Source organism: Sus scrofa, chromosome 16, assembly GCF_000003025.6.
Source record: "Sus scrofa isolate TJ Tabasco breed Duroc chromosome 16, Sscrofa11.1, whole genome shotgun sequence".
NCBI classification, from domain to species: domain Eukaryota; kingdom Metazoa; phylum Chordata; class Mammalia; order Artiodactyla; family Suidae; genus Sus; species Sus scrofa.
In genome coordinates this window covers 34739189-34763264 of record NC_010458.4, presented here as the reverse complement: position 1 = coordinate 34763264, position 24076 = coordinate 34739189, and the positions used below count along the sequence as shown (strand labels likewise).

General features: G+C 40.7%; 2 protein-coding genes across 2 annotated transcripts in view; both read left to right on the top strand.

Annotated features, from left to right (window-relative positions):
* The window catches only part of SLC38A9 (solute carrier family 38 member 9), a 219253-nt gene that overhangs the window by 95563 nt on the left and 99614 nt on the right, over positions 1-24076 (top strand). The window contains exon 14 of the transcript XR_002339779.1: positions 21675-21786. The gene's annotated coding sequence lies outside the window, so the exon portion shown is untranslated. The remainder of the gene's footprint in view (positions 1-21674; positions 21787-24076) is intronic.
* The window catches only part of PLPP1 (phospholipid phosphatase 1), a 137158-nt gene continuing 134822 nt past the window's right edge, over positions 21741-24076 (top strand). Inside the window, exon 1 of the mRNA XM_013984779.2 lies at positions 21741-21786. Coding sequence (XP_013840233.1) covers positions 21756-21786 — 31 coding nt within the window. The 5' untranslated portion in view covers positions 21741-21755. The remainder of the gene's footprint in view (positions 21787-24076) is intronic.

Sequence of the window (24076 nt, the reverse complement as noted above, 5' to 3'; positions counted from 1 at the left end):
GCAGAATTCCCTCTTCCTCAGGATGTCAGTCTTAAGACTTCCAACGACTGAGGGAGGACCACCCACACTATGGTGGGTGATTTGCTTTACTCAGAATCTATTGATTTAAGTGTTAATCTCATCTATAAAAGAACCTCACAGCCACATCCAGACGTGTTTGACCAAGTATTTGGTACCAGAGCCTAGCCAAGATGACACAAACTTAGCCATCACGCTCAGCAAATTAGAAACAGTAATAGCAAGTTACAGACAGTTTCCCCCTCCCTTTTTTGTCAGTTTTCCAGGAATTTTTTAAGGCTTATAAATGTCCAAGTGATGCTGGCTATGCCATGTTAAGAGATAGTACGTCATGTGATAGGAGTTCCAGCAGGCAGCAGCTCTGAAACACTGAGGGATTAGGCCCAAGTGGGACAGCTAGGGACAAACCAGCCCTGGGACTAGGAGTGAGGTGCCTGAAGGGATCCTCTGCTCAGGTCATTGCTCAAGGTGCTGGGCCTTCACAAAGCAATTCGAATCCCTGTCCATTGGGCCTAGCACCTTCCAGGCCTCAGCCTAAGCCCAAATGCAGTGTCAGGTTGTCTGGGTGACAACTCTCCCATGAAACACTCACAGCTGCTTTAATTATAGTTGAGATTACTCTATTTTTTTCACATTTCCTGGTCATTCTGAGGTTTCCTTTATTTGTTTAGCAGTCAAAGGCCAAGTCTAAATTACCTCAGACAACTCTGCTCCTCTGAATCCTGATTTGAAATCTTGGTGCAGGTATATTTTATTGTTTCTCTATGTCCTTACATAGTTCTCTTGGTTCTTTTGTTTCTGGTGACTTTTTGCCTTGTAGCTGGAGCATGAATAATGCTCTGTGGTTCATCAGATGTAGCCTGCTGCAGAAATTGTTTTCGTTTACCATGTTAACTGAAAGGGATTCTCTGAGAAAGAAAGCTAAGGTTTGGAAAGGTTCCAGGGCTCCTCCACCCTGACCGACTTCACTGGCCTCAGTACTGTACGGAGAGCAGCCAAACCACCTTCCCAGATCCTCAGTTGTTTGCAAATTGCCTATGGTTACTATTTTATCCTTAGCACCTGTTATCTTGTCAAACACAGATGGATACCAGGAAATACTTGCTGATGGAATGAATAAAATGCCTGGTAGAATAAAGAATTTGTTGCAACAAAGCAAACTACTAACAAAATAGATGAAAGTAAGAGTGAATATTTCTCTCAAATGTGTATGAGTAAAAACTATTTTAAGGTTATGCCGTGGAGGAAATCACATGGGGAAAAAAAAAAAGCTGTAGATTTGTCTACATAAAACTGTTAAACCCTACAGATCAAAAACATCATAAGCTACATTAAAAAATATCAAACTGGAAAAATATTGGCTACCTATATAGCATATAAATGTGGAAGTAAATAAGAGGGGGAAAAAATTGAAGATTCAATTCAAAAATGGGAAGAACATAAAAATTCACAAAAGAGGAAGTACAAATGACTAACAGTCATAAAATAGGAAAAACTATCTTCTAACAACCAGTATTAACAAAAAGAAAAGAAAAACAGCTGTTGCAGTATTCATTACTGACAAGAGTACAGTCGATTGGGCACGCTCCTTCATATTTGGCTCTTGATCTTCAAAGCTGAGTTTCTAAAACTCAAAACTCGGCGTTGAAACAGTTTCTTTCTCTGCATTCTAGCCGTTTGGACCCTACCCTAGTAGTGGTACAAAACGAAAGCCCTCACTGCTGCTGAAATGATGGAAGAGGGGTAAGAGTACAAAGAATTGAAAACCAAAATAGATTAATATTAAAGCATTATTCTACTACAAGTAGGTAGAGATCAAATATTTGATTAATTTGAAGGGTGTGATCCACATGTAGTCCAACATAATCTCAGTCATGCATACCTTCAATGAAAGAATCATTAGTCACTGCAGATATTTGTGAAATTAGTTATACGTTGATCCTACTTTTTATTGGATATGGTTTCCCAAAGGTTCAGAATAATGGAATGAATTATCAACTCTGTCAGACAAATGTCTGGCTGACAAATGTCTGCCATGTCAGATAACATTTTTTCTTTCAAAAAAGAACAATCAGCTTATTCTAAGTAAATTTTAATAGAGATTTTATCATTAGCACTGGCCTCAAAATAGAAAATTACAAATCATGTGAATTTCAGAATCCTCCACCCTTTTTTTGCTTGCTAATCACAAACCACAATGTGAATTTCTGCAAGAGCAGGATGCCATGTCACAAAAGGTCAGCCTGGCTTCAGAATCTCTTCTTACTTTCCCTATGTGGAGGACAGATGTTTTTTGTTGAATCAGGACCATAATTTGCATCTGGTAGGACAATGGGCCATATTCTCTTCTCCTGTCCATACAGAGAACTACACTGACAACAGCAAGCTGCTCTGAAATAGAAGCAGAATTTGGCTTAGCCAGTACAAAATTCAGCTTGATTTTTAAAAGTAAATGATCCATTCAACATCTAGTCAGGAGCAATCCAGCTAGTGGATTTGGAAGATTCCTTTAAAATTTCTTGAAATTTTCCTTTGAAATGTCCAGCCCAGTATATGAAGTAATTCCAGCCTCTAATGAAATTCAGAGCCCTCTCTGGCTATAAAGAAGAACAAAAATGATTGTCTATATTGGATCCAGGACTTTCTTAGGCGGCAGATAATTTATTATTCTGCTTTATGTCCTGGTTTTCCCTCGGTGATTGATGTGTTCTCTTCTGTTTTCAGAAGGCTTTTCTAATATTCACCTTTCTTCAAAAGTGATCCTGAAAGATGAGTCAGAAGTTCCATACCTGCTTTCCATATGGGGAAGCTGGGGGCCAGAAAGGATAAGCAAATTTCCTACCAGGATAACAAAGAAACACTGGGTTCCCAAGTGGTTACATAAATCTAGTCGAAATGGAAATGAAACTTTTGCTTCCTTAGGTTATTTCTCCTGTTTGTTTAAAATTAAGTTCTTTCCATTTTATTAGTTCCTAGGGGATTGTTTTTGACACATGTAAATTTGGAATCTCTCTAACTGGAACCAGTTTTCTCCCAGACACCCCAGTCACTGATTATGAGTAGCCTCTCCTGGGGCCTCCCCTCCCCATACAAACACAGCCCTCTTCTGGCCTAACAGATCACTGCCGATTGATGTCACCAAGTTTTACCAAGGGGTGTAGGTAGTGACCCCTTTAATTGCTGTCTTTGGAATGTATTATCTTTGAAATCCACGCATTCAGAGTTTTTTTCCCTTAGTGAAGCTGTTTGGACATATTTACCCCCAGTTTTCTTATTTACTTTTAGGTTCCAAGGTGATTTGATCATCTGAATTGAGAAGGATTTGATCTTGAGAAAGGAGAAGAGTGGAGAGGGAGTTAATAGTTTCATGAATTTTAGATTTTCCCAGGGAAAAAGTCAAAAAAGGGACCATTCTATTTTTAGGAGCACAGAATTCTTGAGTGATAGGATGTACTTCCTTTTTCATAGAATGAAGTTAAAAAGTATCTAAGAGATTTTTTCAGTCCAACCTCCCCATCTTACAGATGAGGAAATTGAATTCAAGTAAGTTTTGACATGTCTTTGAGATATTTCCTTGCCAATATGAATACATTTACCTTATTTTTGTTTAAAGCAATGTAACACCCTATAAGAATGCACTTTAATTTATTTAGCCATGTTTCTTTAAGAAATATTTTGGTCATTTCCAATTTGTTCACTATTATAAACAATGCTACAATGAATAACCTTGTGTAGATATCTTAGTATTTACTTAGTATTTTTACAGGATATATAACCAGAAGTGAAGTAAAAATTTTAGTAGAAATAATCCTCTCATGATATTGTACCCATGACTGTATATCCTTGCCAACACTGATTATTATCAAACTTTTAATTTACGGGTATTTGTTTTGGTTTTTTGGTTTTTTGTTTGTTTGGCATGTGGAAGTTCCCAGGCCAGGGATTGAACCCAAGCCACAGCCATAACACTGAATGCTTAACTGCTAGGCTACTAAAGAACTCCTAATTAGAGTTTTTAAAATAATATTGGGAGTTCCCATTGTGGCTCAGCAGGGACCCAATATAGTATCTGTGACAATGCAGGTTCAATCCCTAGCCTCACTCACTCAGTGGGTTAAGGATCTGGTGTTTCAAGCTGTGGCATAAGTCACAGATGCAGCTTGGATCCAGTGTTGATATGGCTGTGGCATAGACCCCAGCTGCAGCTCCAATTTAACCCCTAGCTTAGGAACTTCCATATGCTACAGGTGTAGCCATAAAAAGAAAAAAATAGATACATATATATATATTTGTGTGTATAATAACTTATATATACGTATATGTATAAATATAATAATTTGGTCTTTTACATTTAGCTTAATCTATCTGAAATGTGCTGTAATGTATTATGTGAGGTTGGGACCTAACTTACTAATTTTGTAAATATTTAATATTTAATATGAGAAGAGGAGCAGAACACTAGGCGTGGGAAGCATAAGAAAGGCAGCTAAAGGCAGCCACCATGTTATACAATCCATTCAGCAAGATAAAGCCCTCAGTTTAACTGACCTGACCCTCTGTAGACACCAATAAAAGGCTAATTAGAAACCATGTATTATGACAGTAGAGTTGCATCATATATACGTTTGGGGATTTAATTGTACAGGCTTTTAAGCTTCTGAGGAGCCAGATACTAGTGACTTTAGGACATTTTAAGGGACTTTTTAAATGTAATTTTGAACCACCAGTTAGCTCAGTTGGTAGAGACATGTACTATGTCAACAATAAAACCTAGACTGTCCATCTCTCACAATCAACCCTCATCCAAGATGTAACTAGAGCATTCTGCCTTCTGAGAGTTTCATGGTCTGCCTCACCCACACACAGCTTCCAGGGAACTTATGAAATTCCTTCCAATAGCATATGTACGCATAGAGCATGCTCCTGAAAGGATCTTGAAAATACAGTTTTCTCTACATCATTATATTTGGAATTTGGAAGTTTTTCAGTGATTTTTTTTTTGTACCCCTTCTGGACTGGTACCTGGCCTCACTAATCCATAATTAACCCACTCTTTCTCTCCATGCTTCAGAATTCTTCTCAACACTATTCTCTAGGCAGCCACTACCCATCGATGAGTTGACAGACAGGTGGAATCAGTTTGCCATCTCTGGGCTAGGTCATTGTTGATAAAATCCCACTGCAGTATTGGAAGATTTTTGTCTTGAGTATATGCATTTCATCACCATGATGTGCATTAGTGGTCTTGCCCACAGATTCAAGCTAAGGATTAGTGGAGGTGGTCAGGTCACCCATGGAAAAGTAGAATGTGGCTCTTTAGGGGAAGAAAATTGTTCCTTTTTTTTTTTTTTTTTTTTTTTTTTTTTTTTAAGGGCTGAGGTGAGTCATAGGTCTTCCTCCTTTCTAATCAAAAGGGCAGGGTCCATAATATGATTTCATATCAAGAGTTCAGAGGTTGCAGAAGTGGGGGATAGCAGATGCCTTTGGCACCTCACCCACATTCTTTAGCACTCCCTGCTATAATTAAAGCAGGTTGCTTCTATGATTCTTCCTGAAGACTTTTGGTCTGGCTGCAGAAGCTCACGTGGCTTTTGCACAGGGCAAGTGGCAAGTGCTGGGCAGTTCATGCCCTCTGGGGCAGCATTCAACCAATAACAGGTGGGAATTATGGTACAACACTCCAGGGGTACACTGCAGTTTCTGAGGAGTCTCCCAGGTGCCTCATCGCAACAGGCTCCTTAATGCTTCCTCTCTATGAATCACCTTCCCTTCCTTGTCTCACATCCTCATGCCTCTATGGAGATCCCCTTCCAAACTGTCTCACATCCCCAGTCCTCTCCTGAGATCCCCTTTCAAATAACCTACTTGCACGCCAATCCTCGTCTCAGAATCTGTTTCTAGGGGATCCCGACCTAAGATAGAAGGGGACATCCCCTTTGTAGTGGGGGATGACATGTGTTTTTAAGAACTGATAATAGCTAACAAAGCATTTAAGGAACTACATGTAAGTTATCATAAATTTTAATTCTTCACTCTGTAAAGAGTTGCAAAGATTCTTCTGTTTTTTGCAGAAAGAAGGAGCTACAAAAGGAAAGGGTGAATCTCAGGGCAGGGAACCCCTTCAGGTGTTACACAAGACCTGGGACCGCAAGAACAGGTGCAGGCTCAAGCACCAGTAACTGCACCAGAGGCAGCAGTGATAAGTATAATATTATGCTGTGATTTTTCCGCTTGAAAAAATTATAAACATACCCTTGTTTCAAAAGAATGTGTCATTTCAGGAGTTTCTGTTGTGGCTCAGTGGTTAACTAACCCAACTAGTATCCATGAGGACTCGGATTCAATCCCTGGACTCAGTGGGTTAAGGGTCCAGCATTGCTATGAGCTGTGACATAGGTCACAGAATGGCTCCCATCCTGCATTGCTGTGGCTGTGGGGTAGGCTGGCAACTGCAGCTCTGATTCAACCCCTAGCCTGGGAGCCTCCACATGCCATGAGTGTGGCCCTAAAAAAGACAAAAAAAAGAATCTTATCACCTCAGAATTGCCGAATGTCATGTGACCATGTTGACTGAAAACAAAAGCACAACCTCAAAGTTGAGAATTATGTTTTACTTGGCAGACTTACTGAGGACTTAAGCTTGGGAGACAGGCTCTCAGACAGCTCTAAGGGACCATTCTGAAGAGGTAAAGGAAGAGTCAGGATATGTAGGAGGTTTTGGAAAAGCAAACAAACAAACAGATATTCAAATTTTTTAAATGTTCCTACTAATTAGAGAAAAAAATAAGACATTTCAAATTAATGAATACAGTTCTTTTCTATGTATGAGAAGATGCTGGGCTTTATGGAATTATTCCTTTGATATGTATCTTAACTATCTAGGGCAAGTAGTTTGTGTTTCTCCATCCATACTCCCTTCAGGGTACACCGCTGGGGGTGACTGCAGTGACTGATGGCTTGATGACTGCAACATCCTTTGTTTACTGATATGGCAGGCAACATTCTTTGTCCACAGGCCCTCATCTTGGTCATAAATTTGACCAATGTTTGGGAGGCATTTCATGACCAATTTTGTCCCACAGTGCTAATTAGGCCCTATTGATAAATTTCATAAATTTAGATAAAGATCTAAAATTCTTTGGATTGCCTGTATTACTAGTTTCCTATGATCCAGGAAATATTTTCACTTGTTGCTTCTTCCCATATGTACAGTTGTACTACTACAATTATTACAACTATTCTATGCAGAGTTATATATTTTGTTGTAATAGTCATATTATTACAATTATTATAAAAATTCTATGTAGAGTTATATATATGATCAACTGTCTCAAGACATCATTAATTTTATTGGAGGCCTGGTTACACATTGGGTAATGCAAGAGACAACAATCTTATAAAACAGACAGGGTATAAGTAATACAGCTAGTAACATTAATAAAGTCATAGTGCAGCAGAGAGAGCACAAGGCACAGCTCATAAACAAGAGAGAGAAAATTAAAACAATGATTAATATAATTAGTTTTCAGCTGATCAAAATAAGCCATCAGGTCCACAGGGGAGCCAGCTGGAGAAGGTAAATTCTGGAAGGATTAGGTAGGGAGAAAAAGATAACTGTTTTATCTTCTTTACAAAAGTATACTTTATCTATTTGTTGCAGGTCATAGTTAATAAGAGGAAAGATTTTCTAGAAAACAAAGATTAAAAGCCAGTATATTTCAGGAAAAAAGTCAAAATTATAAACCGTGTTTGTCAGTTCATTCAGTCCCGTGTAATTAATTCCTGTTTATCTGGATAAAGTCATTAGGTTTTCCATCAGAGTTCTGTAATTCCTTACCCAGGTCAGTGGTATGACCTAAAAATTATCAGAAACTTGTATTTGTCAAAAGCCCTTTTTACGAATCTTCTTGAACATCTTCATTTTATGAAAGCATCTGAGTAAAACAATGATTGGTTTATAAAAAACAAAAGACTTAAAATGGTATGGTTGAAGATCTGATTACAATGCAATTGACAAGAAACTTGGATATTCCTGTGACATACAACATTTTAAGACAGTAACTAGAATTATGACTGGTAACCTTATATCAGGACATATCAGACTTCTGGGAATTCCATTTAAATTTTGGTATATATTAAAGACATCTAACCTCAGGAAGTCTTATCACCACTTATTTGACAATGTTTCTCATGTAATTAGGCATAAATAGACTTAATTAGTTTAATATCTCTCCTTGGGGAGTTCTCTTGTTGCACAGTGGGTTAAGGATCCAGCATTGTCATTGCAGCAGCTCCGGCACTGCTTGTGGTGCAAGTTCAGTCCCTGGCCCTGGGAACTTACACATGCCACAGGCATAGCCAAAAAGCAAAAAATATATATATCTTTCTTTGGGATGTTTCAGGGGCCCTCTGAAGCATCCACATTAGCTGGAGGTCAAAAGAACTTTATAATTTGACTAGGGGAAGTTTGTGAAAGATATCAAAAGGTTTTAAAGTACTTGGTCAAATAGGATCATAGGTCATTGTGAAATAATACTTACTTATTCAACCAAAGTGGCAATAAAAGACTTTTAAGGCAAATACAGATCATTTAGAAGGCAAAGAAATTTACAATCTGTTATGAAAAGTAGCTTAACAGTCCAAGAAAACTTCCTTCTCTTAACAGAGAGAGAAAACCAAATTCCAGTCCTGCACCAGCCCACCCTCCTTAACAAAATTTATTTACTTAATTAAATTTAATCCAGTCCCATCCTACAGTGTACAAACCTCTTTTCTCAGAGCTCCCTTTCCATAAACCTCCCACAACTTTCTGTGTCTATATTAGTTTAATCTCTAATTTTTTGGTTCCATTTAGAAATAATCAGATCGAGGACAAAATTACTCCTCCCTTATCAAAATGTGTTTCAATTTCTCATACCTTCTCTTGTTGAAAACACAATCCTACTTTCCTTGCTTACTGAAATGTTTCCCTTATTATTTCTTGTAGCTTTAATTATATGTTAAAATTTCAACCCTTAAAAACTTTAATCTCTAGAGAAAACTGACAAGCAATAAGTAATTGTGAACTTTTTGACATGCCAGCACTTCTTGACTGGAATATTCCATAATCTCTAGAAACATACATTTTCTCATAGCATAATTTCTTTTCTCAATGTGGTGCAAAGCATGTATCTAACAAACCGCAATTAGTTTTCCTCTCTTAAGAGAACAAGAGTAGGTAAACTTAGACCTGTTTACCAGTATTTTATCTTTTTTTTTTTTTTTTTTTTTTTTCTCTTTTTAGGGCCACACCCATGGCATATGGAATTTCCCAGGCTAGGGGTCTAATCAGAGCTGCGGCTGCTGGCCTACACCACAGCCGCAGCAACACCAGATCCGAGCCACATCTGCGACCTACGCCAGCCGGGCAAACGCCAGATCCTTAACCTACTGAGCAAGGCCAGGGATTGAACTCCAGTCCTCATGGATACTGGTTGAGTTCCTCAACCGAGACAGGAACTCCTCCAGTGTTTTATCTTACTTAAAATGAACTTGCTATTCAATTGGATTCTCATCATTTAACTTAGTTTAGTAAAACTCTAAAGTTTCAAGTTACAAAAAATCTGGTGAAATTATTTTAGACAGACATACCCAAAACATAATTATTCCTAAAGAGTTCACTTGAAAACTCTTATATCATACCAAGTGAATTTTTTTCTTATTGCAAATTGCAACAGAAATAACATGAACTTATTGACCTTCGCTATAAACCTAGGTACAATAAAATAAGACATGTCTGCACCGATTAATTCAACAGGCTTAAGTTAGCCTTAATACCAGATATTAACCTAATATTGAATATTCCCTAGATCACATGAACCTGAAGTTCATTCTGGCCAGTTTCCTTCATATTTAGAAATATTTAATCTGTAAGTGCTTGCTTTTAAGTGAACTAAATAGAGCTCTTTTATAAATTTCATTTTGATACTATTAAGCAGAGACATCCCATGTATATAATATAAACAGAGCAGAGACACATAAACAGACAAAACTAGAGATCTCATAGCTTCAGTTTAAAAACTTAGTTAAAGAAAGGAAAATCTACTCAAAGTTTGTAATAATCTGTGTGGGAAAAAGGAATAGATATATTTATAACTTTGCTGTATACCTGAAAACTAATACAACTTTGTACGTCAACTATACTCCAATAAAACTTTTTAAAAATAAGTGAAAAAAGTTATGAATCAGGTATTACAATATAAACTTACTAGTTTATAAATAACAGTTGGGATAAGTTAAATTTGTTTCCTTAGATGACTAAGGCTTCACTATTTGCGGAAAAGACTTTTAAGATTTGTCCTTGATAAACCCTTTAGGAGATTTTGACTTAGATTTTGAGTGAGGGAGCCTTTCCAACTGCTTAAAAAGATGGTTTAAAAAGTTTAAAAAGAGCTTTCATGGGCCAAGAAGGGGAGGGGGTTGTTTAAATTTCTGATCTGTAGAGATTTACAAGACAAAGACAGTTGCTTTTACTTCTCCAAAGAACTGTCCTGCATAAATGATATTAAAAGACTGATTTGCCCAACCCTATTTGTGCTTAGCATCTCAACCATCAATAAATGGTTGTTATTTTTTTAAATTCGGCTGCACCCTCGGCATGTGGAAGTTTCTAGGTCAGGGATTGAATCCAAGCCACAGCCAGATCCTTTAACCCACTGTCCCATGCTAGGAATGGAACCCTCACTTCTGCAGGGACCCAGGCAGCTGTAGTCAGATTCATAATCTACTTGCCACAGCAGGAACTTCTATTTTTTAAATTTTGTGTTAAAAATAATAAAACTGTGAAAACTGAGAAAAAGTACCAATTTTTATAAAGTTTCATCTCAATTTACTAACTTTTATGCTTTTAACTTTCATTTTCATTAGGACCCCATCAACAAGCCTTGGTCGTACAAGCCCTAGATTCTGCACCACAGCAGGAACTCCACTTTCCTTTATTTTTATCCCACAACCATTTTATCTATTTTAATATCAAAGGCTCCCTGTTCCCTAGTAACAGGTGAGCTGAGGGACTCAGGCCCTTTAGACAATCTTTTGACTAAATAATTGGCCTACCTGTTGTCCCAAGTAATTGTTGGCTAGATGACTCAGTGTAATTTTTTTCCAGCCGGTTAAATAAATAAATAAAGTTAAATTGGAGTAAATAAAACAGACTTTTGTGGACCAATAAAAGGTCATTTCACCCATCCAAACTTAGGTAGTGTTGTAGCAAAACCTTTTGTTTTAATCCCATGAACATCCATTTATTTAGCCTGGTTTTTTTTTTTGGGGGGGGTGTTGGCCACACCATGGCATTTGGAAGTTCCCAGGCTAGGGATCAAACCCACACTGCAGCAGCGACCCAAGCCACTGCAGTGGCCTTAACAAAAGAACTTCTACTTACCCCGCTTCTTAATAACCATCCAGAGTTTTTTTGTTCTTTTTTGTTCTTTTGGAGTAAGTCCCTTTACAATTTCCACCTCGTTGGGAGGAAGTCTCTAAATTTTCCCTTCAGGTTTTTTAACTTCCCTGTAAGTCAACCTAATTGATATTAATAATCCTAATGTCTTTTTAGCATCTGTAAGACCCAGAGAGTGGAAGCTGAGATCCCAAATATGGCTTCCCAAACTGTTTTGTTTTTGTTTTTTTTTTTAATTAGGTTAACAATTATATGTATGTATTTTTTCATGTTCTATTTGTTTTTTTCATAGGTACCAATAAAACTGCGATTTATAATGAGAGCTCTCTAAAAATTGACCAATTTAGAAGTTTCTCTAATTTAAAGGATTTTTCATCTGGCCATTAGAGTATTATGTATTAATAGTGACTCAGACCAATAAAATGCAAGAGATGTCCCCACAAGATAAACAAAGGATGTTGCCTTCACAAGTTCTAGAATATCTACTCCAACAAAGGATAAGATGACAAAAGGGAAGTTCTCATTGTGGCTCAGTGGGTTAAGAATCTCACTAGTATCCATGAGGCTGTAGGTTCAATCCCCGGCCTTGCTTAGTGGGTTAAGGATCCTGGCGTTGCTGCAAGCTGCAGCGTAGGTTACAGATGGCCCTCGGATCCAGTGTTGCTGGCAGTTGCAGTTCTGATTTGACTCCTAGCCTGAGAATTTCCATATGCTGCAGGTGCTGCCCTAAAAAGTAAAAGGGAAAAAAAAGATGACAAAAGCCCCTGAAAAACAAGTACTCAGAATCTCTATACCTGGCTGCCAAATATACGTCACACGTGCATTTTCCAGATGACAGAGACCAAGCTCTCAAAACACACACATACACACACACAGGAAAATAAAGTAAAGCATTTACATCTCAAAGACCTGGGAAGAGAAATGAAGTTCCCCCTAAAAGGGCTTTTGTTTCTTTAAAATCAGAATTCTGAAAAGATATTTTAGTAAACTGGCTTTTCCTAACTTAACTCCATATATAATGAAAGAGCTCCATCTTGGCCATTTTCAGGGCAAGATTCCCTTTAATTCCCAATTAAATAAGTACTTGTAAATATAGGTGTTACACGTACATAAACCTGGCTGGAGTATTAGTTGAAGGCAAAGCTGTGAAACCATCCTCTCACCTAATCACCTGATCCAGATTGCTCAGTGTCTCTCAACTGAGCAACTACCAGTCTCTTTCAACTGGGCTCCCCCAGTATCGTTCAAGCGGGGAGCCAAGTTCCTTGTAGACGCTACTAAATAATCTCGAGTTCATCAAACAATAATCCAGAGATCTGAGAACCAGGAGAGACTGGCCCACATTCTTCTGCACCCTCTGAGAAGACAGATGGGCACAAGAGGCCTCTGCTGGTACCGTGACTCTGGTTCCTCACAGAATTCAGGCAAAGGAGGGAAGACTCTGGGTCTTCTCTCTGCTCTGGGTCCCCTTGTTGGTCTCCAAAAGTATTGACTAAAAAAACCAACAGAACTGGAGTTCCCATCATGGCTCAGTGGAAACAAATCTGACTAGGATCCATGAGGACACAGGTTTGATCCCTGGCCTCATTCAGTGGGTTAAGGACCCAGCATTGCCATGAGCTGTGGTATAGGTCATAGATGCCGCTCAGACCTGGTGTTGTGGCTGTGGTGTAGGCCAGTGGCGACAGCTCCCATTCGACCCCTAGCCTGGAAACCTCCCTATGTGGTGGGTTTGGCCCTAAAAAGCCAAAAAAATATGACCTAAAAATTGAGAATTATGTTTTATTTGGCAGACTTACTGAGGACTTCAGCCTAGGAGACAGCCTCTCAGATAGGTCTGAGAGACTGTTATGTAGAAGTAAGGAAGGAGCCAGGACATATAGGAGTTTTGGGGTAGAAGAAATGGGGGTAGGAACATCAAAAGATTACTGCTAAATAAAGAAAAAAAAATCTCAAATTAGTGAATTTAGCAAGTTTCTATGAATGGGAAGATGCCAGAGTCCGGGCTTAGTGAAATTGCTCCCTTGATACCCATCTTAACTATCTGGGGCCAGTATCTTGTTTTTCTCCATCACGAATTCCCTCAGGGTGCACCGTGAGGGGTGGCTGCAGTGACTGATAGCTTGAGGGCCACAACATCCCTTGGTTACTGATATGACAGGTGACATTCTTTGTCCACAATGGAAAGACTGTCATTGTTCTTAGGTTTTGTCTTTTTCATTTAAAAAATTGTTTAAATGTTCATGTTTTTATGAAGTAATATTGATGAGATACCTTTTTTTTTTTTTTCGGCTTTTTAGGGCCACACTTGGGGCATATGGAGGTGCCCAGGCTAGAGGTCGAATAGGAGCTGTAGCTGTCAGCGTACACCACAGCCACAGCAATGCGGGATCTGAGCCACATCTTCAACCTACACCACAGCTCACAGCAACACCGGATCCTTAACCCACTGAATAAGGCCAGGGATCAAACCCGAAACCTCATGATTCTGAATCGGATTCATTAACCGCTGAGCCACGAAGGGAACTCTGAAACATACTATTTTTAAATAATCTTATTTGCTAAAATTAAAATTGCCAACCACCCACTTGCCAGTGACCCTCTCTTATGGAGAGGGTCATGAAATCCTAAACGCTGGGAGCCACTGATCACAAGCCCCCAAGACTATTCCCTTTCTAACATAGGGATTTATACAAGCTAGCCATGTTGAAAAGCCAGTGTAATGGCCAGTCCCCAGCAGCACAGGCCAGCCTGCCACTTTGTTGGGGTGATAGCAGAGGCACAGATTTCTCACGGTATCTTCTAGGGCCAGCTGGCAAATCTGGTCTCTTGTTCTCAGTGCCTGCCCTCCATCTCTTCACTTGACTCCCAGGATTTCCCAGGGATGATGTCTTAAGCATAGTCCAAATGCTTTCCTGTTCCTGCCCCTCCCTCAACACCAAGACAGGTGGAAGAAGAGAGGTTTTTCTTGCCCTCAGTCAATTCCCTGATCTCCTAATGCCCCTGTTATGGGGACCTCACTTTGGAAAAGAGCCTGCCATAATCGCAATGGCTATTTCTGTTGCTGTCACTGTTGTTTTAACTCCTTTGAGGTCAGAATTTCAATCTATTGTCAAAACTTATTGCAAATTATCCATATAATTCCATTCCATTCCTCACATATGTTCCTCTGATATTTTATTATCAGAGGAACATATGTGCATAAACATATGTGTTTATCTGCATACAAGCCCACTCATAAGTTGATGGAAACCCAAGGTACCACTAATAACAAATAAGAAATACAACTTTGGACATGGTAGAAGATGATAGTGGCTAAGCTGAAAGTGTTTTCATAAAAAGAGAAAGGCTAGGGAATTTTTTTTTCAGTGTAAGAAAGGCAATTATAGGCCCTCTCACTTATGAACATAGATTCCAAAGTCTTCTCAACAAAATATTGGCAAACTGAATTCCATAAGACATAGGGAAAGGCCATATATTTTAGAAATCCTTAATCTTTTTTTTTTTTTTTTTTTTTGTCTTTTTAGGGCCACACCTACGGCATATGGAGGTTCCCAGACTAGGGGTCTAATCGGAGCTACAGCTGCCGGCCTATGGCACAGCCACAGCAACACCAGATACGAGCCGCAGCTGCATCCTACACCACAGCTCACAGCAATGCCAGATCCTTAACTCACTGAGCGGGGCCAGGGATCGAACCCGAAACTTCATTGTTCCTAGTTAGATTCATTTCCACTGTGCCACAACGGGAACTCCAGGCCAGGTAATGTTTTAAAGAGATTAGACAAGTAGTAAAAATCAGGTCAGTCATTTTTTTTTTTAAATGCCTATTTCTTGAGCTCTGAGGAAAGGAATTAACCAGGAGCAGCCTTTTTTTTTTTTTTTTTTTTTTTTTAAGGTTTGGAGGCTGATTTTTTTTTTTATTAAAGAATAGTTGATTTACAACATGCCAATTTCTGCTCTAAGCAAAGTGACCGAGTCACACACATATATTCATTCCCTTTCTTATATTATCTTCCGTCATCGTCTATCCCAAGAGACTGGATATAGTTCCCTGCACTATACAGTAGGACCTCATTGCTTATCCATTCTAATGTAATAGTTTGCATCTACTAATCCCAAATTCCCAGTCCATCCCACTCCCTCCCATCGCCCCCTTTGGCAACCACAAATCTGTTCTCTATGTCTGTAAGTCTATTTCTGTTTCATAGACAGGTTTATTTGTGCTATATTTTAGATTCCACATATAAGTGATATCATATGTTATTTATCTTTCTTCCTCTGACTTCACTTATTATGAGAATCTCTAATTGCATCCATGTTGCAGCAAATGGCATTATTTCATTCTTTTTATGGCTGAGTAGTATTCTACTGCATATATGTATCACATCTTTTTAATCTCCATTCATTGGGCAATGAACATTTAGGCTGTTTCCATGTCTCAGGTATTGTGAATAGTGCTGCTATGAACATACTGTGCATGTATCTTTTTGATTTGTAGTTTTGTCCAAATATATGCCCAGGAGTGGGATTGCTGGATGATAGAGTAGTTCTATTGGGGGCAGCTTTTAAAACTGAGTAAGAGGAGTGTAAGCAGGGAGCACCTTCCTGCCTCTATTTACACACACAGATTCCAGCATGGAAGATTAGAGATATTGATCTTCAAATTCTTAGATGCATTGTCTCTCCTAAAAGGTATTTTTGTTTCTGTAAATAGTAATTTCATAGTATATCTTTCGACTAAGTGACAGTATGTCCAAAGAAGCATTGGGCAAGAAGACCCCACTGGTTTGGCCATTCTAGAACTGACATTCAGATGTAATGGTTTGCTAGGGCTGCTGTAACAGAGTAGAACAAACAGAGTTTAAACAATAGAAATGTATCATCTCACAGTTCTGGAGACCAGAAGTCTAAAATCAAAGTGTGAGTAGGGCTATTTCCTTCAGAAGGCTGCAACTAAAAAGATTGTTCCCTGCCCCTCTCCTTGGCTTGTAGATAGTCAGCTGCATGTTCATGTGGCATTCTCCATGTGTCTGTGTCTCTGTCCAAGTTTCTCCCTCTTCTAAGGATACTGTTCATGTTGGATTATTACCCACTCCAATTATCTCACATCTCTGTAAAGACCCTATCTGCAAATAAGATTACTTTCTGAGATCCTGGGTGTTAGGACTTCAATAAATGAATTTTGGGGAGACGCAATTCAACCCATAATACCTGGCAACCTCATTGGCTTCAGTTTTTCATATTTGGAGAAGAATGTTGGCCTGATGCCCCTTAAGGCTCTTTGAACCCCAGCCTTCCAGGATTTGCTCAGCCTTTTTAACGCTGCCAGGTCTGGCCCCCCTATTCACAGAACTATAAATGTGAAATTTTTCCCTACCCAAGCCTGCAAGCCAGTCCTGAAGGACGGGAAATGAATAGGGAAATGCTGCAAGGGTGGAGATTTCCTTTAACCTTTTGTTATTTGCATGAGTTTTGTAATCAGATAAACATTCAGGGTGTGGTTGTGAACCAGGGGTCCTGACATCCAAAGGCAAATCAGCAAACTCGAATGTCATCTGTTCTTTTCCAAATCCCGAGGTTTTATGTGCTCCAACTATAGATGACAAAACTGTTCCAGGAGAGCTGCAGTGTTTTGTTCTCCCTGCCAATTCATTAGCAACGGAACGGTTGCCGGGCTGTAATCCAGCCAGGCTGACATCAGTTTCCCAGTAAAAAAAAGGACAGAACTGGAGCTGGGTCTGTGCAGCCAGCAGGGATCAGGAGGGCCCAGCTGTACTGACACGTTGGCAAAAAAAAAAAAAAAAAAAGGAAAGAAAGAAAGAAAAAGAAAGGGGAGGGAGAGAGGAAGGGAAGGAGGAAGAAAGAGAGGGAGAAGGAAGAGAAAAGAAAGTGGGGAAAGTTTCTAGAAAATGAAGAGGCCACCTCAAGGGACTCAGATAGGAAAGCAAGAGGGAGGGGGTGCTAGGCATGGTGATAACGCAAATTAGGGTCTGGCCAGCATCCTCTTCAGTATTTGGAAAAAAATGGGGTTTGCTTAACCTATAAATAAAAACCATGGGTTTTAGAAACCTAAACTAAGAGCATGTGTGCAAAAAGAAACCTATATAAGGAAGCTGAGCTGGACTGTAGTTATGGGAGGCCTGAGAACAGCCCACTTCCTTTCTCTGTGCCTTTTTTATTCATCTCTAAATGTGGGGATGGTAATACAATTGTGCTCTTCGCAACTTAAAAATACTTTTCTTTTGAGTCACCTGACAAGATTTGTTTTCGCCTGCACAGCACTTATATCCATTAAGAGATCACCCAGAGCTCCTTATCAGTCTAGCAGGTCTTGCTAGAAGCAAGTCCATACCTCAGTCACCAACCCCTCACTATTTTCCTTGTCTTAATAAAGTGCCAAATTTTTATGGTTGAGCTATGTTTTATTAGGAGGTTCCTGAGCTTTCTTTCCATGGAATTTCTCCATTCCCACTTCTGGACTTTCCTCCCAGCTTTTATGATATTAGAGAGTGAGCTTTGGATGCTGCTTTATGATGTTTGGAAAGCCTGGAGAGTATGAGGATGTCTATATCTCACCTCCTTCTGCCACGTGGAGCAGGGTGGGGCAGGAAAAAAAAGTCATCCTTGTGGCCCCACTCCCAGCTCCTCCGAGGCAGATTGTGTGCCTGATGGGGCAGACGCATTCTTGGCAATACAGTGGCTGAACAGAGGGTCTCTGCCCACAGAAAACCAGGACACCAATGAGCTCATTAAAAAATAGTAATAATAATAAAGTCTAGAGAGTTATGTGCATTGAAGTTGAATTAGAACATCTTCCTTTCTTTCTTTCTTTTGGGCCAAACCTGCAGCATATGGCGGTCCCCAGGCTAGGGGTCAAAGTGGAGCTGTAGCTGCCTGCCTATGCCACAGCCACTTCTGCAAACCACCCCGCAGCTCACAGAAACACCCGATCCTTCACCCACTGAGCAAGGCCAGGGATCAAATCTGAATCCTCATTGATAATAGTCAGGTTTGTAATCTGCTGAGCCACAACAGGAACTTGTAGAACACATTTCAACAACTTTCTGTGGTTCAGCCCCATTTTCCAACTTGATTACATTTGGCATATGTACCTCAAAAGTTTACATTTTGCCATCTCTCCCCGAATATACCCTCAGATACTGACTCAAATCCTCCCAATTAAATTGAACTCTTGTATACTAAACCTGGCTCTGCTTCTTTAGAAATCGGTTCCATTGATTTATTCAGCAGCAAGGGTTGTATGTTTCCCATTCACCAAGCATAGCTCTCATTTATGGGGCTGCACAGAATAATAGGAAAGGCTTCCTGCCGTGAGAAGCTCCTGGTTCCAGGTCTCTGATCCATGAGGGCCCTGGGTTTGGGTTTTGACTTTGACTCTTTGAACTTACAGTACTCACATTTCCTTTCCAAAGAGGAACTTGGTGTCCTTGCTGATGCAGAGCATGTGTATCTGCCAAATCCCTGTACGTGACCAGATATCCGGTCCCAACTTTCCATGGTCCTCCTTGTCTTGGAAGCCCAGCATGGCAGCCCTTTGCCTGGAGATTCCACTTGAGTTCAGAAGCTCTGTCCACATAGCAAAGGTTATATACCAGAGCCTTTGGGCCTATGGAGCTTCTAAGATGTTGCTTCTGTGGGATATCTGCCCCGTTTGTTTCCTCAGCCTGACTCCCACTGGACTGTGACGGAGTTCTAAGACCCCAGTATATCTGAGAGCTCGTCTGTGACAAATCAAAGTGGGAGCCCAAGGAAAACATTTAAGCGGTTTCCTCTCTGAAGCAGTCGGTGGGGCTCAACTGTCAGAGTGGTGCCTGGTGGCAGCAACCCTACCAGGTCCTTGGGAGCCCAGGTCTACCCAGTAAAAATTCCTGGGCCACCCCTGTTTTGTCACCTTCTGGCAAGAACTGGGGGTAGGGCTGGTTACTGTGAGGTGCTGTACAGAGGAAGTCGGGTAAGCACTGTGCACAGCCTCTGCCTAAGAGGCAGTCACACCTCCAGGGCATTCCTACCTGACATCTGCATGTGCAGCAGCATGGAGGACAGAAAAAAACATCCTTGCAACCCCACTGAACCTAAAAGGGAGGAGATAATCAGACATCTGAATTGTGGTGGACTCTTACAAAACGATTATCCTGGACTCTTCAAAAATACCAATGTCATATTTTTTTAAAAAAGCAAGGGACCTATTCTTGACGAAAAACTAGAGAGACATGACAGCTAAGTGCCAATGCATGATCCTTGATTGGAGCCAGACTGAAAAAATATATAGCCATAAAAGACATCATCAGAACTATTGTGTGCTTGTGTCTGGGTGTGTGTCTGCATGTATAGGAAGAGACAGAAAGAAAAACAAATGTGACAAAATGCTAACAATTAGTAAGCCTAGGTGAAGTATATATAGATCTTTTTAAAAAAAAATTTATTATAGTTGATTTACAATGTTCTGTCAATTTCTGCTGGACAGCAAAATGACCTAGTTATACATATATATACATTCTTTTTCTCACATTTGCCTCCATCATGTTCTATCACAAGTATATACGGCTCTTTTTTAAAAAAATGATTTTTATTTTTTCCATTATAGTTGCTTTTCAGTGTTCTGTCAATACATGACTCTTCATCATACTGTTTTCTCAACTTTGCAGTAGGGTTTAAATTTTTCAAAACAAGTTTAGAACTGTAGTGTGGTCTTGTGGGGGATGAATGGCAGTAAGAAGGAGAAGATGGCATGAACAGACTGGCAGGGACCAGGGGAGGCTTGGCAGTCCCAGTCAGCCCTGGACCAGGTCCCAGTCCCAGTGAAAAAGCAAGAACCAAAAAGACAAGGCAGGCAGACTGACCACAAACATAGGCAGGGAACCTACAGCTTAGTGCACACCTGGGTCAATCCCATCATCTGGGGGCCAGATGTGGTTGCAACAGGCAAATTCCAGACCCACTAATAAGCAAAGAACTCCCAATAATGCCACGTGTGGCCTGCGGAGGCTCAGGACTGGGAAATGCTGAATGAGCAAGTGCTTGGCCGTTGTTCCAGAGGCCAGACAGGATTGAAGCCAGCAGGAACCGACATGTCTGCCTGTTGTTGGCCGAGAAGCCCAAAAGCCCGAGGTTGGGGTGAGACCTCATTAGGAGACAGGGACCTAACTGGGTTATGTTTGCTCTTAACTGGTTGAATTTTGCTTTACCAGATTAAGTTACTGATTAAGCCCGCAGATGTCCCCCACACACACTTTCTTTTGTCTTCTATTCTCTATTTCGTAATTCTTTCTGGCTGTTGCTGTTCCTCTTTTGGTTTTATGCCATTATGATGTGTGGGAAACATTAGGAGACGTCTCTACAGCATCTTAAAATGCCTGAGTACAGAGATGAAAAAAAAAAAAAACCCAAAGCTACCAAAGCTAGTTTTGGACTCAGTACTGTAATGTGTCATTTCCAAAGGTCAGGGAGCTGAATGCTAAAGTGACCAAATTTCTAGGCCCTCTGGATTTGTCATCTTTTGGCATTTCCATGAGTTTTCTGGCCCCTATAGGAATTGCTGATTTCTCTTTCCCGACTCTCTTTTAATCCGAGCTGTCCTAAGCAGAGCTTCCTCAGTTCTGGACAGGACTAGCAGTTCAGCCCTCTCCTCTCTAAGGCTCCCGAGTTTTCTTCGCCTGTATGTGGAGATGTACAGTTCGGAAGGTCAGCCAGGGGTTGGTGTGACAGATCCAGCCAAGGGCCTTGCTCATTTTCCAGCATTCGGCTCAGAAACAAAGCAGCCACGACAAGTATTGCCAAGACCATGTGTTGGGAGCCAGGAGTAGATGAATCCCCGGTGTGAGTGAGGAAAACAGCCACTGAGTTTGCTATGCCTGTGATTAACATGCAGGATTCAGCTGGGAGAAGGCACCTCCTAAGAAACCTTAGCATTTACAGATGTGGATTCAAGCAAACCCCAGTGGTTTTCAATCTCAATCTCTTTCTCTCTTGTGCTCACTCTCCCTTTCCTTTAGCAGCAAATCCCTACTTTCAGGTATAGATTTTAGACAAGAAGCAACACACAAAAGAGAGAAGAACTCAGCCTAATTTTTGTGGGGGCTGCAGAATCTATGTGGCCCCTCCCGCAGTCACCCCAGGATAATTTCAGGGTAGTGTCTGGCCCCCGGGAATCCAGGGTTTGAAGACTGTTGCTTTGATCTGTTTTCCCCTCACACAGAGGGAATATGGCATCTTCTCGATCGTGACTCCTCGGGTGCTTCTCAAACAACACCTCTCCACCAGTCCCTGAACTGTTTTCATGCTTCAACACATACCAAGAAATTCATCAGGTAAGATTTGTTGTATTTCTTTTGTAAACGTTGGAAAGTGTTCTTCGATGGAAAATGAATCTAATGATAACTCATGATATCTCCCCAAAAAAGAGCATTGGCCTGAACTTCATGGATTTCATTCTCCTAGAAAAAAATGCAAGTGTGGTCACATGGTTTCATTTCCATGAGGCCAAGCAGCAGTATCATTCTCAATTCCTTCACGGGATGGGAGACCTCAGAGTGTGGCTCTCCTCACCAGGTCTATTGCTTTGGCTTTGTGTTAACATCTTGGATGGAACTGAACTTGCTTCATTTTTTGATTATTACACATTGTATTAGCTTTCTTTTCCTGCCATTGACTGCTAGTTACATCTATGATCTCAAACGTCATGGGATAGAAAACTGTGGGAAAGTTCATTTTTGAAGCAATGGAACGTTCCCAAATGTGAGAATAACACAGCAACCTATGATGGGAAAGGCCACTACATAGCTTTATTACATCAGTTATCACAATTGCAAAGACCCTTGGGATGGAAAAATTTTTATAAGATTACCAGTCATCCCAAAAGAACGAAGCGCTTTTAGTCATCCATTTTGAGTTTGTTTGGCTCACTCCTCAGCTACCTCGTTAGTTTTCATTTTATTTCACCAGTGGTTGGACTGTATTTCCCTAGGCCATGCCAGTCAGAAGGCTGTACACTCTAAGTATACAAATAGTGATGATCCTGTTTTTGTCCTTACCTCTGGTCTCCCATCAATGTCCCTTCTGAGAGCCCCCAAAGAGCATCTCACCTGGAAACACCAAAAAGTTTGGGACCACCTTGGGCTGCTACCACTGTCTTCCCCATCCTGTCCCTCTCCAGTGATGTCACCTGCCCAGTCCTGCCCTACCCTGGCAGCTGTGTGAAGGAGCCTCAAGGCTGCCTCCACTGTGCGCAGTCAGTAATTCCTCCAGGTACATTGCCACTGCCACCACCTCTGATACACCAGGGCTTTCGGTGTACCAGTGTGCAGATGAATGTTCTAGAGGTCATGAAGGGTGGGGACAAGATGGGAGAAAGTCTTCTCGCCCTTTCATGTAGCTGTATGAATGGAATGCTGAGGCAGGACTGCCTTTCATCCAGCATCTTGGAGTTTGTTGTTGTTGTTGTTGTTGTAAATGGAGATAAGGTTTGTTTTATAAGGTTGTTTTGAGAATTTTTTTATGGCCACACCCACAGCATATGGAAGTTGCCGGGCCAGGGGTTGAATCTGAGCGGGAGCTGCAGCAATGCTGGATCTTTAACCCACTGCACTGGGCCAGGGATTAAACATGCACCTCAGCAGCAACCTAAGCTGCCGCAGTTGAATTCTTAACCCACAGTGCCACAGCACAAACTCCATCTTGAAGTTTTTTTGGGTTTTTTTGGTCTTTTTGCCATTTCTTGGGCCGCTCCCACGGCATATGGAGGTTCCCAGGTTAGGGGTCGAATCAGAGCTATAGCCGCTGGCCTACACCAGAGCCACAGCAATGCAGGATCCGAGCTGCGTCTGCAACCTACACCACAGCTCATGGCAACGCCAGATCCTTAACCCACTGAGCAAGGCCAGGGATCAAACCCGGCACTTCATGGTTCCTAGTTGGATTCGTTAACCACTGAGCCACGACGAGAACTCCCATCTTGGAGTTTTTAAAGAGAGTAATCATCCTAGTCCATTCAGGTTGCTATAACAAATATCATAGACTAGATGGCTTATAAAAAACAGACATTTGTCATAGTCCTGGAGGCTGGAAATCTAAGGTCAGAGTATCATTGTGGTTGGATTCCGGGAGGGACCTCTTCTCTGTGGCAGACTGCTGACTTTTTGCTCTGTCCTCACATGGCACAAGGGGCTAGAGGACTGGTGGGGTGCCTTTGGTAAGGGCTTTAATCCCATTCATGAGGGCTCTGATTTTATGACCTAATCACCCCCAAGAGCCCAACCTCCTAATACCATCATGTTGGGCGTTAGGATTTCAACATACGAATTTTCAGAAGACACATTCAAACCACAGAAATCATGTTTTAGGATTTTATGCACAGGGCTTTTTCTTCTGGGACTCAGCCATGCATACATGGAGGCTAGATAAGGGTTTGGGGAGTCCTTTGTTTTCGGAACTATGCCTCGCACCAAATGTCTTAACAAGCTTTTCTGTTTCCATCTCTTTTCCTTTATATTAATTCTCTCTCTCAAGTTCATTCTTTCTCTCTTTCTTTTAAATTGAAGCATAGTTGATTTACAATGTTGTGTTAGTTTCTGGTGTATAGCAAAGTAATTCAGTTATATA